The 19,297-nt window shown below is 44.9% G+C and overlaps 1 protein-coding gene and 1 long non-coding RNA gene across 2 annotated transcripts in view; both read left to right on the forward strand.

The window, feature by feature from the left end:
- The window catches only part of LOC128822743 (ubiquitin-conjugating enzyme E2 R2), a 134,979-nt gene that overhangs the window by 94,983 nt on the left and 20,699 nt on the right, over nt 1–19,297 (forward strand). The window contains exon 3 of the mRNA XM_054004555.1: nt 12,298–12,395. Within this exon, the coding sequence (XP_053860530.1) occupies nt 12,298–12,395 (98 nt within the window). The remainder of the gene's footprint in view (nt 1–12,297; nt 12,396–19,297) is intronic.
- On the forward strand, nt 272–2,579 carry LOC128822746 (uncharacterized). The gene is made up of 2 exons (XR_008441579.1): nt 272–1,789; nt 2,146–2,579. It is a non-coding gene; the product is annotated as an uncharacterized LOC128822746 (long non-coding RNA).

A 19,297-nucleotide genomic window follows, 5' to 3' on the forward strand; every position in this document is an offset into this window, starting at 1 on the left:
ATTCCCAAGTACAGACAGATTGTGAGCCCTCTGCCTGGTCACCCACAAAAAGAATGATTTCCACTGGAGCCCTGAACAGCAACAAGCCTTTTCCCAGATCACACAGGAAATCGCTCATGCGGTAGCCCTTGGCTCAGTCAGGACAGGACCAGAGGTGAAGAATGTGCTCTGCTCTGCAGCCAGGAACAATGGTGTGTCCTGGAACCTTTGGCAGAAGGTGCCTGGGGAGACTCAAGGCCAATCACTGGGATTCTGGAGCTGAAGTTACACTCCCACAGAGAAGGAAATCTTGGCCGCCTATGAAGGAGTTCAAGCTGCCTCGGAGGTGATTGGCACGGAAGCACAACTCTTCCTGGCACCCCGACTACTGGTGCTGGGGTGGATGTTTAAAGGAAAGGTTCCCACTACCCACCATGCCACCGACACCACATGGAGCAAATGGATTGCCCTCATCACCCAGCATGCCTGGATTGGAAACCTGACTCGCCCAGGGATTTTAGAGATAATTACAAACTGGCCGGAAGGTGAAAACTTTGGTCTCACTGATGAAGAGGAGCAGGAACAAGTGACATGTGCTGAAGAAGCTCCACCATATAACCAACTACCAGCAGAAGAAACACAATACGCTCTTTTCACTGACAGTTCCTGTCACATCATAGGGATGACCCAGAAGTGGAAAGCAGCCATATGAAGCCCCACATGACAGGTTGTACAAGCTACCGAAGGAGAAGTTGGATCAAGCCAATTTGCTGAACTCAAGGCCATTCAGCTGGCCCTGGACATTGCTGAAAGAGAGGAGTGGCCAAAGCTCTACCTTTACACCAATTCATGGATGGTAGCCAATGCTCTGTGGAGCTGGCTGGAAAGGTGGAAAAAGGCCAACTGGCAGCATAGAGGAAAGACAATCTGGGCTGCTGATGAGTGGAAAGACTAACAGGGTAGAGAAGCTACCTGTGAAAGTCTGTCATGTAGATGCCCATGTTCCTGAGACTCAGGCTAATGAGGAGCACCGAAACAATGAGCAGGTAGATCAGACAGCAAAAATAGAGGTGTCAGAGATAGACTTAGATTGGCAGCATAAGGGGGAGTTGTTCCTAGCTCGATGGGCACATGATGCCTCAGGTCATCAGGGCAGAGATGTCACCTCTAAGTGGGCACGAATCCGAGGGGTGGATGTAACCATGGACAGTATTTCTCAGGTTATCCATGACTGTGAGACATGCTGACATCAAGCAGGCCAAGCTGGTGAAGCCCTTATGGTATGCTGGGCAGTGGTCCAAATATAAGTATGGGGAGACCTGGTAGATTGACTACATCACACTGCCTCAAACCCACCAAGGCAAGCGCTATGTGCTGACCATGGTGGAAGCCACCACAGGATGGTTGAAGACCTACCCTGTGCCTCACACTACTGCCCAGAACACCATCTTGGGCATGGAAAAGCAAGTCCTGTGGAGACATGGCACTCCTGAGAGAATTGAGTCAGACAATGGGACCCATTTCAAGAACAGCCTTATAAACACCTGGGCCAGAGAACATGGTATTGAATGGATATATCATATCCCCGATTATGCACCAGTTGCTAGGAAAGTTGATGAATGATGCAATGGACTACTTAAGACTACCCTGAAGGCACTTGGTGGGGGAACCATCAGGAATTGGGAATTGAACTTAGCAAAAGCCACCTGGATGGTCAACACCCAAGGGTCCATCAATCGCGCTGGTCCTGCCTAGTCTGAACCCTTGCACACAGTAGATGGAGATAAAGTCCCTGGGGTACACATGAAAGGTATTTTAAGAAAGACTGTTTGGATTAATCCCACCTCAGGCAAAGACAAACCCATCCATGGGATTGTCTTTGTTCAAGGACCTGGTTACACTTAGTGAGTAATGCAGAAGGATGGAGAAACCTGTTGTGTACCACAGGGATACCTAATTTTAATTGAGAACTGTGTGTAAGGTTTCATTGTGTAGAGTTTATTGATTTCGGTATGATGCAGATGGTAATAGAATAAGGGGTGGATAATGTCCTGGGTTGTAAGATATGTGTGTATTCTCTTTGCCATCTGTTAGAGGTGTGGCAGTTATCTTCTGTTAATTGGGCAGTTTACTTTATCTCTTCCACAACCAATCCTCTCTCCCCAGAGATATCTTCTATTAATGGGCCATTGAATGTCACTGCATGACTGATAAAAATTATATCAACCCACCATGAGATGCTCTGCCCAGAGGGAGGAGCCAAGCATTCCTATCTGCATATAGTCAGAGATTTGGAACAACAGAGACAGCTTTTTCCCACTGGATTCCCAGAGGAAGATCAGGCCCATCTACACCACCACCAGACCTTCAGAGGAAAACTACACCCTTCTACAGGATCACTGCTTCAACAGAACCACATCTGTCACTCCAGGAGGACTGCAGCCACCATTCCAATCGGACTGCTACCAACACCCTGACCAACAGGGTGTTAAGTCGTATTCTGACTCTATCAGTGTTTTGTTTTCTGTTTTTTGTACTATTGCATTTGTATTTTTTTTTTTTTAGTTTCCTAGTAAAGAACTGTTATTCCTATTCCCATATTTTTGCCTAAGAGCGCCGTAATTTCAAAATTATAATAATTTGGAGGGAGGCAGTTTACATTTTCCATTTCCAGGAAGGCTCCTGCCTTCCTTAATAGACACCTGTGTTTTCAAACCAAGACAGTGAATGCTGGTATAAGGGTGGCTCTGAGAATTTGTAAGTCATCTCAGAGAGGGCTGCAAGAGGCAGAAAGCCAGTGGGGCCTGGAGAGGCTAACATCTGCTGTCTGGCCCCAGGTCCCATCTGCACTTCCCCCTCATCTGTCACTGAGACCCCATGATCCTCCGGACTTAACTTCAGTGAAGACTGTCAGTTGTGGTAGGTACTGCTATAGCAGTCCTGCAAACTACTCATGTCAGAGTGCTATTGCTGATGAAGAATTGGTTTTACAGGCATCTTAAAGTGTTTCTAAATGGTAGGCATTATGGAACTTTAAATCTATATTCAGGTCATAGCACTGTGAGTAGATTGACACAGACTGAGGATTATGTAGCTGTATGGGTTTCATATGCTGCCAAAATATTCTTCCTCTTGCATGCTGGAAGGGATTTTCAGTGAAACCTTCAGAGACCATCTCCTGCTTTTTCACCTGACATTTTGAACAGCTGTGTCCTAGGGAAGCAGTCTAAGCCTGCCCCACACCATCTGTTCAACATCCTTGTGTCCTGAGAGAAGCACTGTTGTAATACCAGAGCTAGTAGAGTGTGCTAAACCCTTCAATTAAAAAATTCCTGGAACTAACTCAGCTACCAGTGATGTGGTGGGTTGACCTTTGCTGGATGTCAGGTGTCCACCAAGACACTCTATCATTCCCCCTTCTCAGCTGGATAAGGGAGAGAAAATAAGATGGAAAATGACTCATAGGCTGAGATGAGACAGTTTACTAAAGCAAAAGCAAAAGGTTGCACACACACAAACAAAGAGGGAAAAAAAGGATTTTATTCTCTCTTTCCCATCAGCGAGCAATGTTCAGCTGCTTCCCGGGAAGCAGGGCTTTGGCATGTGTAGCGATTGGTCTGGAAGGCATTGTAAAATAATGAATGCCCTCCCGTTCCTCTTCCCTCCCTTATCTTTTATATCTGAGCTGATGTCATATGGTATGGAATTTCCCTTTGGTTAATTTGGTCAGCTGGCCTGGTTGTGTCCCCTGCCAGGATATTGCCCTCCCCCAACCTACTGATGGATGGCAGAATGTTGAATAGACAGTGCTGATGCTGTTCCAGCACTGCTCAGCAGTAGCCAAAACATTGGTGTGTTATCAGTACCTTCCAGCTACCAGTGCAAAGCACAGCACTTGGAGGGTTGCTATGGGAAAATGAACTCCAGCTCAGCTAGACCCAATATTATTCCATTCCAATATTATTCCACTGCACCCCGTATTCCATACCATTTGTGTCATACTCATATCTCACATAATTTAATACATTTATATCTTAACTATTCTATTGTATTTAATACTCATTACTGAAATCCCTTCTTACCAACTCTTACAACACAATCTACATTTTAAAACCATCTCTATACCAAACATACAGATTTATGCATTTTCATTTACTACTATCCCCCGTCCTTTCACAGATAGATATTATTTTCCCATTCCATGGGCTTCCTCCACCCCTCCAGATGATCAAAACCAGGCAATTACTTTGTCACCGAAACTGCTGGAAAAACAAACACTACAACATTTTTAGGGTTAGAGAATCAAGGCATTACTTTATTCTGGTCAGGAGGTGCAACAGAAATAATTTCACCCACACATAGCCCGGGTTGTGCAGAGAAAATCATTCCATGACACATTAATTTTAATAGATTTTTCAGATACTTATACAGTCAAAACCCATAGAAATCCATTGGTTCAATGTTCACTGGTCCCAAGTTATGCAGTTCTTAGTATTTGGTTTCCTATTGGCGATCGATCTCTTTGCCTCCGATGGTAATTAGGTCCTCATTCTTATCTCTCTTTTCCCAGATCAGGTGTCTCTGACCATGCCAGGGGTCATGTGTGGAGTTGGTGGTCATTAATAGTCATTGATGGTCGTTGTCTTTTGTGTATCTTCTGCTCTACTCCCAGTCTGTTGAGATGTTAAGCTCATCAGACCTCACCTGGTGGACCAATCCTTTGAAAAGAAATTTCAGTTCCCTTCCCCCATGGCAAGAGTGAGCAAAACTGACTAAAGCTACATAAAACATTTTAACCTTTGTAGCATTTCCAACAGCATGGCTTACAGGGTGTTTCCAGCCAGCCAGTTGTTGCCTCCACCATGGTGAGTATGTAGCTCTTGCCTTGGCATATTCATGGCAGTGGTCCAATGTAGTCAATTTGCCAGGACTCACCACATCAGAAACCCAGCCACTGCCCTCTATTCCAAGGAGATTCTACTCGTGTGGCTGGTTTGATTGCATCACGTTTCACATTTCTGAATAACCTGTGTGATGGCCTCCATGGTCAGGTCCACCCCTTGATCACAAGCCCATCTGTATGTGGCATCTCTTCCTAGAGCCTTTGGTGGCTGAGAAAAACAGTGGAAGGAATAGGAGAGCTCACATTACCAATAAGTGGCTCAAGGGTTGGTGTCATTGACAGAATTTTGGATTCTTTGATCATGGGGCAACTTTTACAGCACCTGGCCTACTGGAACCAGATGGGTTCCATCTCTCTGTTAAGAGTAGAAGGTTTTTAGCTTGTGAACTGGCAGAACTTGTTTAGAGGGCTTTAAACTATGTTTGAAGGGGGAAGGGGATGCAGCTGGGCTCTCTGAAAGCAGGCCCAAGGGTGGTAAGCTGAGATAGGAGTGAAATCAGTAGCCCAGGTGAGGTGCATGTATACTAATGCACGCAGCATGGGTAACAAACAAGAAGAGCTGGAGGCCATGGTGCAGCAGCAGAGCTATGATGTAATTGCCATCACGGAAACGTGGTGGGATGACTCACATAGTTGGAGCACTGCACTGGATGGCTACAAACTCTTCAGGAGAGACAGGAAAGGGAGAAAAAATGGAGGGGTGGCCCTTTATATTAGGGAGGCTTTGAACGCCATAGGTATTGAAACTAATGATGATGAAGTTCAATGCCTATGGGTAAGAATTAGGGGGAAGGCCAACAAGGCTGACATCCTACTGGGAGTCTCTTATCGTCCACCCAACCAGGAAGAAGTGGTGGACAACTCATTCTATAAGCAGCTAGAGAATGTTTCTGGATCGTCAGCCATTGTTCTTGTTGGCGATTTCAACCTGCCGGACATTTGCTGGGAACTTAATACAGCTGACAAAAGGCAGTCCAGGAAATTTTTAGAGTTTGTAGAGTACAACTTTTTGTCGCAGCTGGTGGGTGAGCCCACCAAGGGAGGGACTATGTTAGATCTGTTATTTGCAAATAGAGATGGGTTGGTGGGAGATGTGGTGGTTGGAGGCCACTTGAGGCATAGTGATCATGAAATTATAAAATTCTCAATATTTGGTGAAATCAGGAGGAACATCAATAAGACTTTTACACTGGACTTCAGGAGGGCAGACTTTGGCCTATTCAGGAGACTTATTCAGAGAGTTCCTTGGGAAGCAGTCCTTAAAAACAAAGAAGTTCAGGAAGGGTGGGCATGCTTCAAAATGGAGATCTTGAGGGCAGAGGAACAGACTGTCCCTGTGTGCTGAAAGATGAGTCAACTAGGCAAATGTCCAGCCTGGATGGGCAAGGAGGTTTTGGAGTAACTTAGGAATAAAAAAAAAGGATGTATTATCTTTGGAAGGAGGGTCAGGTCTCTCAGGAAGTATTTAAGAGGGCTGCTAGAGTATGTAGGAAAAAAAAGTTAGGGAGGCCAAAGCTCAGTTTGAACTTAAAATGGCAACTTTTGTAAAGGATAATAAAAAATGTTTTTATAAATATATTAATGGTAAAAGGAAGAGTAAGACTAACTTTTGTTCTTTATTAGATGCAGAAGGGAACTTAGTAACTGCAGATGAGGAGAAGGCAGAGGTGCTTAACATCTTTGTCTCAGTTTTTAGTGGGAAGACTTGCCTTCAGGATAACTGTCCTCTTGGGTTGGTCGATGATATCAGGGAGCAGAATGGTCCCACCATTATCCAAGAGGAGGCAGTCAGAGAACTGCTGAGACGCTTGGATATTCATAAATCCATGGGACCAGATGGGATCCATCGCAGGGTGATGAGGGAGTTGGTAGATGAGCTTGTGAAGCCCCTCTCCATCATTTACCAACAGTCCTGGCTCACTGGTGAGGTCCCAGATTACTGGAAGCTGGCCAATGTGACACCCATTCATAAAAAGGGTGGGAAGGAGGATCCTGTTAATTATAAGCCAGTTAGCCTGACCTCAGTACCAGCTAAGATTATGGAACAGTTTATATTGAGTGTCATCACGCAGAACTTAGTGGATGGCCAGGGTATCAGACCCAGCCAGCATGGGTTTGGGAGGGGTAGGTCATGTTTGACCAACCTGGTCTCCTTTTATGACCAAGTGACCCACCTGGTGGATGCAGGAAAGGCTGTGGATGTTGTCTAATTAGACTTCAGCAAGGCCTTTGACACTGTCTCCCACAGCATACTCCTGGAAAAGCTGACAGCCCATGGCTTGGACAGGAGCACTCTTTGCTGAGTTAAGAACTGGCTGGATGGCTGGGCCCACAGAGTGGTGGTGAACGGTGTTACATCCAGCTGGCGGCCAGTCACCAGTGGTGTCCCTCAGGGGTCTGTGCTGGGGCCAGTTCTGTTCAATATTTTTACTGATGACTTGGATGAGGGGATTGAGTCTTTCATTAGTAAGTTTGCGGACAACACTAAGCTGGGAGCGTGTGTTGATCTGTTGGAGGGTAGGAGGGCTCTGCAGAGAGACTTGGAACGGTTGAATGAATGGGCAGAGTCTAATAGGATGAAGTTTAATAAGTCCAAGTGCCGAGTCCTGCATTTTGGCCACAATAATCCCCTGCAACGCTATAGGCTGGGGACGGAGTGGCTGGACAGTGCCCAGGCAGAAAAGGACCTGGGGGTACTGATTGACAGCAAGGCTGATCATGAGCCAGCAGTGTGCCCACGTGGCCAAGAAGGCCAGTGGCATCCTGGCCTGTATCAGGGATAGTGTGGCCAGCAGGACTAGGGAAGTGATTCTTCCCCTGTGCTTGGCACTGATTAGGCTGCACCTTGAGTGCTGTGTCCAGTTCTGGGACCCTCAATTTAGGAAGGATGTTGAGATGCTGGAGCATGTCCACAGAAGGGCAACAAGGCTGGTGGAAGGGTCTAGCACATAAGTCCTATGAGGAGCAACTGAGGGAGCTGGGACTGTTTAGCCTGGAGAAAAGGAGGCTCAGGGGAGACATTATCACTCTCTATAACTACCTGAAAGGAGGTTGTAGCCAGGTGGGCATTGGGCTCTGCTACCAGGCAGCCAGTGACAGGACAAGAGGACACAGTCTCAAGCTGCACCAGGGGAAGTTTAGACTAGATATTAGGGAAAAATTCTTCACAGAAAGAATGGTTCAGCATCGGAATGGGCTGCCCAGGGAGGTGGTAGCGATGCCTTAGGATTTAGCTTTTATATTTTTCAGATCCTGTACTGCTTTAGTGTATAACTCTAAAACTCCATAGCCTGTCAGCTACTGTTCTCCCATTTTATTCAGGAGGTCTGTCGTGTGTTGTCTCAGATATACGAACACCAACGTTTCATGTGGTGACCCTGGTGTGATGACAAGCAGCCCAAGTTTTTGGCCTGCAGGTAGAGCGGAGAGAGACACAGGGCAGAGCCTGCAGAGCCTGTCCCTACAGCGAAAAGCTGGAAAGAAAGAGGCGGGGAGAGCCCAAAAGCGGCAGCAAAGGCTGCAAAAGTCACAGCAAAGGCTGTAAAAGTCACAGCCAAAGGGCTGTGTGAAAAAAGAAACCAGAGAAGCTGAAAAATAAAAGAAAACCCCACTGGAGACATGGGAAACTTGATTTCTACACAGGATCACCCGGTACTAAAGGTATGGAAACTTCTTCTTGAGGAATGGGACATAGACTATGATGAAAAAGCATTATTAGCATTAATAATGTGGGCTAAGAACCACGGTTTAGACACAACTAAAGAAGCTGCTTTTGACTTTAATACCTGGGCATGAACTGGTCAATATAGCATCACTGCAGTCTCTAAAGGCGATGAAAATGCAATAAGAGTTATAAAGCTGTGGAAACTTATTGCAGGAAATCCAGGACTCCTGTACAACTGACCAATATGATCAAGCAGAAGCCATTTATTGTTTACATTACACACACTTTTATAGATTCTACAAACTACTAAGTACACCCTTCTTGACTGGTGCCTTTGTCTTGCTCCCTCGTTTTCTGCCTCCATTTCTCAGCATCTGTGATTGGTTGCAGTCCAGGTGTTTCACAGTCCTCTGTTATCTAGTTCTTGCAATTCTGGTATTCGGTTTCTCAGCTTCTTCGTTCTTATTTTAGCACAGTTTATGTCTTAGTAACCTTAATGAATTCCACAGTGTCCTGAAAAAATTCTGATAAGAACAGTTACAAGCGGTATGGCTGATGCACACTGAGTTGTTCAGATACATTGCTACAGGGAGTTATCTTGGATTTAATAAGACTGCTAAATAATGAAATATATGGTAAGGAAAGCACACCAGATGAGTTTTCGGGGGGAACGGGTGCCTTTCCAAACCCACAGAGCACGTGGCTGGATGAAATGGCCGGCCATGCTGTTCCATGTGGCTGAGCTACCTTAAATTCCCCTCCCGTGCCGGCACTGTTCCCGAGAGAGCCATCCCCGTCAAACCCCCCCCCCCTGCAAAGGGGGACACCACCATGCAGCGAGACGGAAGGGGGCGGTAGGGTCCTAGCGACGCCGGGGCGTCCAGTGTCGGCACAGCGCAAATGCTGTTCCGTGTCTGCTCCACGGGGTTCCTACAGTGATTCGAGCCGTGTTGCCATTTCACAATTGCCTGTGACCATGACTCAGCCCCATGCTGTTCCTGAGACCAACCCCCACCCCCCCCCCCCCGCAGCCGGGGCAGCCCACGCCCCTTGTCGCCATGGAAACGCCCAGACCACCCCTGCCCAGAGCTGGTTGGCTCAGCCCCAGCCCCGCACCCGCCATCTCCATAAAAACACTGAGACTGTCTCCTGAAACCGGGTGGCCCTGCCCCAAGGGAACGCCAGCAACTTCGGGGAGCTTAACCACGCCTCTGTCGGAGGATATACCTACACCTCCGATCCAGCCTACGTCAGGGGGCAGGGCTCCACCCCCAAGCCAACCTTCGGAAAACACAGTCGCGCCGCCAGTGGGCGTGGCCCCGCCCCGACCCTGCCTCCAAGGATGGATCTGAAAAGAGCTGCAGACACCAAATCAAGAAGCAGAGCGTGGGAAAAGCCCCTGCAGGGAGCCCAACTACCAAAAAGCAGTGGAAAGAAGTGTGTAGGGGTGTGGTGCCATGGGAGTAATAGCAATCAAGCCATCCCGAAAAGATGGTGCCGACCACATAGCACAGCCGTTTTACAGCAGCTAAGAGCGAGCCACTCTATCATCAAGTCCAGTGGGAAACCAGCACCTCCCTACATATGGACAGTGAAAAAGCAAAGACCAAGTTCATACCCCTTAAACCTCAACGAAACTTCACAGCCATCCTGCCTTCTGATATTTCAACTATAGAAAAGTTCTCATATTCCACAAACTCTAATAAACTAATAACATGTGCTAAGGGTAAAAATATTGAAGGGTTGTCACACAAGGGTTACAAAATCACACAACGGTTTACTAAATATGCCCTAGAACTCATAGTACAGGATTTGTTATTGTTTTTTTGCATCTGCTAAAACCAAAATTGATAAGCCTGTGATAGCTGATTCTACTAAAGTTATTAAGAAAATATTACATTTCTGTCTCAGGTATGGGCTACTGTCTCTCAAAGAGATCCTACGATGTATGTTAACAAGTCTTCTCTTGGTAGTCCTAGTATTTCTGCTTGCATTGTTTCTAGATCGACCTGGAAGATTCAAAGAATATCCTTGTCCTACCATTCTAGGTCCACTAAAGCATACATAGAACATTAATTTACTAACATCATAAGCAAATTTAAGCTGCAAAGTTTTTTAACTGAGAATTTGCCACCTGTCATCATTTAAAAAGCCTAAAAGTCACCTGTTAAATCAATAATAAATTTCTAACTTCTAACAAAAAGAAAAAAGGTATATTACTTGCACTTTTACCATAGTAACTAGAAAATTTAAATACCTATATTTCTTTAATTATTCATAAGTTGTTCATGTTTAAAATTTCTTGCATTAGATATTAATACAAGCTTGTTTTTAAAATATAAAATACAGAAAATCTCTCCCAAACAAGTCATGGCCTGATCAAGCCATGAACCTGGCTGGTAAAAAAAAAAAATATTAGAATACAAACTACAAAAACTAAAGCCTTTTTCCCTTGAGATAAATGAGAAAGCCTTATCCAGAAGGGGTTCTTTCAAGTCCTCATAGTGAAAAAGAGACCTCTCAGCAACCCTCTAGGTAATAGTACCTTATTAATAGTATCCGAAGTCCATGTTCTGATCCTAATTTTAATCCTTAATACAAAGAAAAAAGGGGGAGAAAAGGTTGGGGTGAATGTACACCCCCTCTCTAAGTCTAAGGTAATGTCTTTCTATCAATCATATAACAGTACAATAATCCTATGATAAATGCGTTTCAATGGACTCTAGGACATGCTAGACACCTACTAGATGTATCCAGCCTAAACTACGTCCTGCTTGGAACCACAGCATCAACCCAATGTCCCGTCAACAGATATCACAGAATCATGACACCAGAACAATTAATAACTACCTCATAGAAATCTGTGACTACTGAAATAACAGTTCATATAGAGACTCTATTTGCTTACAAATTGGTTTATCTGTTAAGTTTGGGGTTTTTTTCTTGCAATTCTAAAGTTGAATGTTTCAAAGTTTTTTATTTCAGTTTAGAGTTAAGATACAACTTTGTTTACAAATTAATTTTCATGTTTACAAAATGTTTTTATGTTTACAAATAGTTTTTTCTAGTAGTTAGATTTTCTTTAATAGTTAAGAGTTAAGTAGTTTGTTGTTTTTAAAGATAAATTATGATTTGTAACCTAAACTTTAAGCCTGTAACATGCTAACCTGAATTCTTGCCTACAGACTCTGAACCAAAATGCTACAGCTTCACTAATATATAATTTAAGAAAATTAAAACCATGCTGTTTTCTGTCACCCTGATTGCAAGGGACCCTTGCAAATAGATGACAGAGAGCAAGTTACAATTTTAGTAAAGACAAAAGGGTGAGATGTTGCAGTACAAGCTGACTTGTACTGAACATTCATCCATTTACAAATAAGAAACCCAGCCCAGTTCCATAAACCAGTCTCTAGGCTGACTGACAGAGGTCTCAACCAATAACAACTCTCCTAAAATACAAGCATTTGACTGGTTCAGAATCTGGGAGGCGTGGGGATTAGACCAATGGCTGTTTAAGAACCAGGAGCTTTGAATTGCCTATAAAAGCAAGCCCCGAACAATAAAACATGCTGTTTGGCTGATGACCAAAGGAGGTCTGTCATGTGTTAAGTCTCAGACATACGGACACCAACATGTCACCATACAGTATGGAATATCCCTTTGGTCCATTTGTGTCAGCTGGCCTGGTTGTGTCATCAAATCTCTGCCTCAAACCAGGCTATTCTCAACTTTTGTTTCTATCTTGCAGAATGGAGATGTATGTATTTCAATTCTTCACCCACCTGTAGATGACCCACAAAGTGGAGAGCTGCCCTCTGAGAGGTGGAACCCTACCCAAAATGTCAGGTAACTGTGAATCTGTGATGTACAACAGTGACCTCAAAGGCCTGTGATCTTTCTCCAAGACTATGGCCTGTGTTGGGAAAGTTTTGGAACAGAATTCAAGACTTTGGGAGCTTTGAGTCCTTAACTGGGTGCGAACCAGACTTATCAAGTTGTCTAAAGTGCTGATGCTGAGGTGTCTTGATGATGGACTAACAATGTGGAGAATTCTGTCCCGTTCGCAGGATTTCATGCCCCCAAAGCAACTGATTTCAAATTTTCTGCCCTTCCCCAGTCATTGTTATCCTATAGTTAGGGTTTTCAAACTCTTCCAAGATACCACTAGTGGAAAACAATATTTTTGGGTATTTGTGCCCTGTAGGAGTAATTTTGTTCATAATCCTGCCTGCTGCTTGCCTTACAGTATTTGTGTGTCTCCTGTCCTGCAGTGTGATATCTTGAGCGGTTAGCCAGGCAGATTTCTTCCTGACAAAAAGACCCAAAGGATCACTAAGTATTAGAGGCATTTGGGGCTGACCTATCCTTTTTTTTTTCTTTTTAAACACCAGCTGAATTTCATTCTCATTACAAGACACTGCCAATAAGGAACTGATAAAACTCATATCAAGTAGCAGTTTACCTGTGCAGCTGGAGTAGTAAGTGATGTAGTGAAAAAACCTTGAAGTAAGGTGCTTCCTGTTCTAACATTTTAAACTGATTTATTATCCAAATAAGGTTAAAATAATTGCCTCTAGATTTTTATCATATGAGAATTATTCTTGCTCTCAGATTTATTAGGTGCTGGTTCCTCAACTTGAAATCTGTTATTTATTGATAAATCCAGGTAAGGATCTCAGGACACCTGAGGGAATACAGTGATTTGAAAAGGATTGCCTGACAGTTTAACTCAGCTTTTATCTAACTTGGCTTCACAAAATTCATTTGAAAAGAGCCTCTGTCAAAGCAAAGATCTAACAAGGGGGATTCAATGGATATTTGATCCTTGAAATATGATTATAACACACATTGCAAAGTGCTGAACTAGAGCTAACATAGCAGGAGACTAGAAATTGTAGCAGTCAGCAAATTATAACAATTGATGTTCCTCCTGGAGCATGCTACTTGAAGGTTAAAAGGGCCCAAGAGAAATTGTGTATCTTAGCTGCATGAAATAATGAAGGGTTGGGAATCTGATCCTTAGATCTTGAGGTAAAGGTTATCCAATCCATCTGTACCTAATACACATTCTAGTTCAGATTTTTAAAAAGGAAAAATAGGCTTAAATACTATCTTAAGTAGTTACATTGTTAAGCTACATTCAGCTGTCCCTCTTCTCAGATAGCTATTAAACAGTCTTTTTTCATACATCTGTGTTCTGGTTTGAAAGCAAAACCAGTGAGACACTCCAAGTCAGAAATACAATTTATTAGGAAAAGGAAAAAAAAACCCAAAATATATGCAACAATACAAAAGAAAAACCACTGACAGAGTCAGAATACAACCTGACACCCTGTTGGTCAGGGTGTTGGTAGCAGTCCAAGTGGAATGGTGGCTGCAGTCCTCCTGGAGTGACAGATGTAGTTCTGCTGGAGCAGTGATCCTGTAGAAGGGTATAGTCTTCCTCTGAAGATTCAGTGGAAAAGGCAGCTGTTCCTCTGGGAATCCAGTGGAAAGGCTGTTCTGGTGTCCCAAAAACTCAGATTATATCCAGTTAGGAATGCTTGGCTCCTCCCTCTGGGCAGAGCATCTCACGGTGGGATGATATAATTTTTATCAGTCATGCAGTGACAATCAATGTCCCATTAAGAGCAGATGTCTCCCCCAAGGGAGGATTGGTTTGTGGAAGAGATAAAAAAACCTGCCCAATTAACAGAAGATAACTGCCCCACCTCTAACAGATGGCAAATAGAATACATCTTGCCTTGCAATCTAGGACATTATCCACACCTTATTCTATTTTCATCTGCATCACAATGAAACCTTACACATAGTTCTCACTTAAAATTAGGTTTCACTGTGGTACACAATGGCTTTCTCCATCTTTCTACATTACCCACCAAGTGTAACCAGGTCCTTGAGTAAAAGCAATCCCACGGATGAGTTTGTCTTTGCCTGAAGTGGGATAAATCCAAACAGTCTTTCCTAAAATACCTTTCATGTGTATTACAGGAACTTTGTCTCCATCACTGTGTGCAGGGGTTCAGACTGGGCAGGACCAGCTCGATTGATGGACCCTCGGGTGTTGACCATCCAGGTGGCTTTTGCTAAGTTCAATTCCCAATTCCTGATGGTTCCCCCACCAAGTGCCTTCAGGGTAGTCTTAAGTAGTCCATTGCATCATTCGTCAACTTTCCTGGCAACTGGTGCATGATAGAGGATATGATACATCCATTCAATACCATGTTCTCTGGCCCAGGTGTTTATAAGGCCATTCTTGAAATGGGTCCCGTTGTCCCACTCAATTCTCTTAGGGGTGCCATGTCTCCACAGGACTTGCTTTTCTAGGCCTGAGATGGTGTTCTGGACAGTAGTATGAGGCACAGGGTTGGTTTCCAACCATCCTGTGGTTGCTTCCACCACGGTCAGTATGTAGCGCTTGCCTTGTCGGGTGGCAATGTCTTGCCAAATCTCAGCAGCCCAGATGGTTTTCCTCTATGCTGCCAGTTGGCCTTTTTCCAACAATCCAGCCATCCCAACAGAGCATTAGCTACCATCCATGAATCGGTGTAGAGATAGAGCCTCAGCCACTTCTTTCGTTCGGCAATATCCAAAGCCAGCTGGACAGCTTTAAGCTCTGCAACCTGACTTGATCCACCTTGTCCCTCGGTAACTTGTGCAACTCATCATGTGGGGCTCCATACTGCAGCTTTCCATTTGTGGTTAATGCCTACAATTTGGCAGGACCCATCAGTGAAAAGGGCATATCGTCTTTCAGTCTCCGGTAGCTCATAATATGGTGGGGCTTCCTCGGCACATGCCACTTGCTCCTCTTCCTCAGAAGATAATCCAAAAGTCTCCCCTTCAGGCCAGTTTTTTATAATCTCCAGAATCCCAGGGCGATTTGGATTTCCAATACGGGAGCTCTGGGTGATGAGGGTAATCCATTTGCTCCATGTGGTGTCGATGGCGTGATGTGTGGAAGGAACCTTTCCTTTTAACATCCACCCCAGCACTGGTAGCCGGGGTGCCAGAAGCAACTGCGTTTCGGTGCCAATTACTTCTGAGGCAGTTTGAATTCCTTCATAGGCTGCCAGAGCCTTCCCCCAGATTGGGGTGACTCCGGGTGGTGGTAAAGTCTCTCCTCCAACCCGTGCCTTCAAAGAAAGACTCAGTAGTCTTCAGTCGTGTGGTCTCAAGGCAGTTTGTTGCATGTTATCTCAAGGCACGCAGACTCCCTGACATTGTCCCTGACTCCTTCTCCCTCTGCGTCTCTCTCTGCGTCTCTCTTCTTCTTCTCTGTCTCCGTCTCTGTCCCTGTCTCTCTTCCTCTCTCGAGGGGCTGGTGCCATCTTTTATATCACACATTACGTATTAGATGTTTATAGTTTTTCCCCAATGCCTATTACCTATGTTGAACAGTGACTTTCTACTCTAAACCAATCTGTGAGTGCCAACACCACCAAGAACATGGGGAATAGGAAGAAGAAAGAAGGAGGACAGGGCACGCCCAAATCCCTCCATCTTAGAACCTCTGACCCCCATGTACAAAACTCAGACCCCTCTGTACAAGGCCTAAAACCCCCCTGTACAGCACTCAAAAATCCTACCTTTCACTTTGTGACTACTTCTATTATAATATCTAAACTTTTGTGATTTCTTGTTCTTCCTGCAAGGTTGGTAAATTGTTCCATGGGTCAAACTCAAGACCACAGGGGTTCCTGGCCACCTGCCAGGGTCTCAGAGGCTTCTGCCCTGGACCCGGAACATCCAAGAGTGTCTGAGGGACACCTTGGGTTCCGACAATAGGCGGCCAAGATTTCCTTCTCTCTGGGAGTGTAGTTTCCTTCAGAGCCCTTTCAGCTCCAGCTCCAGAATCCCAGTGGTCGACCCCGAGTCTCCCCAGGCACCTTCTGCCAAAGGCTCCAGGACAGACCATGGTTCCTGGCTGCAGAGCACATTCTTCACCTCTGGTCCTGTCCTGACTGGGCCAAGTGCTACTGCATGAGCGATTTCCTGCTTGATCTGGGTGAAGGCTTGTTGCTGTTCAGGGCCCCAGTGGAAATCATTCTTCTTGCGGGTGACCAGGTAGAGAGGGCTCACAATCTGTCTGTACTTGGGAATGTGCATTCTCCAAAAGCCTATGGCACCTAGGAAATCTTGCGTTTCCTTCTTGTTGGTAGGTGGAGACATAGCGGTGATCTTGTTGATTACTTCTGTCAGGATCTGACAACATCCATCTTGCCACTTGACTCTTAGAAACTGAATTTCTTGAGCTGGTCCCTTAATCTTGCTTCGCTTAATGGCAAAACCAGCTTTCAGCAGAATCTGGATAATCTTCTTTCCTTTTTCGAAGACTTCCCCTGCTGTGATCCCCCATACAATGATGTCATCGATATACTGTAGCTGTTCGGGAGCCTTGCCCATTTCCAGTCCAGTCTGGATCAGTCCATGGCAGATGGTGGGACTGTGCTTCTACCCCTGGGGCAGTCGGTTCCAGGTGTACTGCACTCCCCTCCATGTGAAGGCAAACTGAGGTCTGCATTCCACTGCCAAAGGAATGGAGTAGAAGGTGTTGGCAATATTAATGGTCATGTACCACTTTGCTGCCTTGGTCTCCAGCTCGTACTGAAGCTCTAACACGTCTGGCACGGCAGCGCTCAGTGGTGGTATAACCTCCTTCAGGCCACAGTAATCCACCATCAGTCTCCATTCTCCACTGGACTTACGCACTGGCTATATAGGGCTGTTGAAAGGTGAATGAGCCTTGCTGACCACCCCTTGGCTCTCCAGTTTACGAATCATCTCATGGATGGGAATCACAGAGTCTCTGTTGGTACAATATTGCCGACAGTGTACTGTTGCTGTGGCAATTGGTACCTGTTGTTCTTCAACTCTCAGCAGTCCCACAGCAGAGGGGTCATCTGAGAGACCAGGCAAGGTATTCAGTTTTCTGATGTCTTCTGTCTCTACAGCAGTAGAGCTGCTAAGCAGGAGGTGGGTTTTCCATCCCACTTCCTCATGTCTTCTCCATGCTCATGAAGAAAAAAACAGAGGTTACCTTGTGGAGTATATCCTCTCTCCTTGTCTGTGCAACGCCGGCTCTTAATGGCAGAGACTCTTGTTGGTTCTGGTGAGATGTGGTAGACTTCTTCCTTAAGTTCCTTTTTTAATTTCTGATGGCCCTCTTCAATCAAGCTCTGGACTTGCTCAGCCAGCCTTGTTTCCATGGACGAGACATGGGTACAAAATGGGGTGGTGACAGTGTCCTCGTAAATTCTTCGTTTCTTAACAGTGATATTTGGAAAGAAATCATTCCTCAGCTGTATCCACAAGCAGAAATAAAACTTGTCCTTCACTGTTAGCTTGCTGCCTGTGTAACCTAGGGCTTCTCTTCAGCTGCTGAATTTTGTAAATCTGCTTACTACAGATGACTGTGGTTGAAGTGTCTGGAGTGAGGAATGTCATTCTTCAACTTTGAGAGCACTTGCACATCTTTCCACCTAATGGTTTCAAGCATGCTCATTAATTTTTTTCTAAACACAGTCAATACGGACTTTCCCATCACTTGGAGCTAGATGAGGCTGGCATAAGTAAATATAGCAAACATCCAGCAAGAGGTGAAGGAATGCAGTTGTGATCTGTATGGCAGAAAGTATTGCTTTTCTTATGTCCCATAAAGCTGAGGAAGTGGTGTCCGGGCTTAGGGGTTGAGGCTCTTTGATAAATTTTAGTTACCTTTTCTCCATCTTGCCTGGCCTCACTCTGTCTTTTGAGGTGCACAGGCCAGAATTCAGCACAATATTCAAGCTGTTGGTATATCTGTATCTTGTGCTGATATGTGATGCCTCATCTTACTATTGCTTTGTTTTCTGACAATACCCATTTTTGTTGTTAAAGTAGGGTTGGAGACAGACACACGACACAACACCGGTGTGTCATCAGCAAACTGTTTTATTGTTCAGAGCTTTCTTTTATAGGGAGTTCAAAACTCCTGGGTCTAGACAGCCTTTGGTCTGATCTTTTACGACCCCCAGATCCTGGACCAATGATATGCCTGCAGCTTAGGATGGAATGTAATTGGCTGAGGTTCCTGTCTTTCAACCCAGAGGCTGGTTATATGGTGCTGGCTTGGTAGCCAAATTAATTGCCCAGTACAAGTCAGCTTGTATTGTGATATAATGTGGCAACATTTTGTTGGCTTTTTTTGGCTGCTTTAGTGCATTGAGCTGTTTGCAGAAACTGTTCAGATGTAACATAACTTTCAGTACAGTCTAAGTCTGATACTTTTGTTGATACATGGAGAGAAAAAATTCAGTTAACAGTTCTGATTCCTTGAGCCTCTTACTGGCTTCTCTCTGCTGATAAAGGCGTATAGAGGAACTGTCCTGGTTCCAGCCAGGACAGAGTTAATTTTTTTGCAGTAGCCATGAGGGGGTGGAGCCTAGACCAGTGTGGGCAGGGCTAGGAGGTTATTTTATACCACCTCACATCATTGCCAGTGTGGGGCTAGGGTACTCTCTGGCTTCTGAGAAGGGTGGGGCTTCCAGTGGAGAAAACTGGTGTGGCAGGAGGGGGAAACCCACCCACCATTTCTTTGTTGTTCCCCAGGATTCATGGTGAGCATTTTTGCATGTGAATCACCCTCCCTTTTGTACACTTTTGTTATTTATATTGTTGCTGTTATTGTTCTTTTCTAATCTCATTGCTGTTTCCAGTAAATTGTATCTTATATACTCTTTCTTCTTCCGTGTCCGTGGTATTTCTGG

This window comes from Vidua macroura, assembly GCF_024509145.1.
Source record: "Vidua macroura isolate BioBank_ID:100142 chromosome W unlocalized genomic scaffold, ASM2450914v1 whyW_random_scaffold_38, whole genome shotgun sequence".
NCBI classification, from domain to species: Eukaryota; Metazoa; Chordata; class Aves; order Passeriformes; family Viduidae; genus Vidua; species Vidua macroura.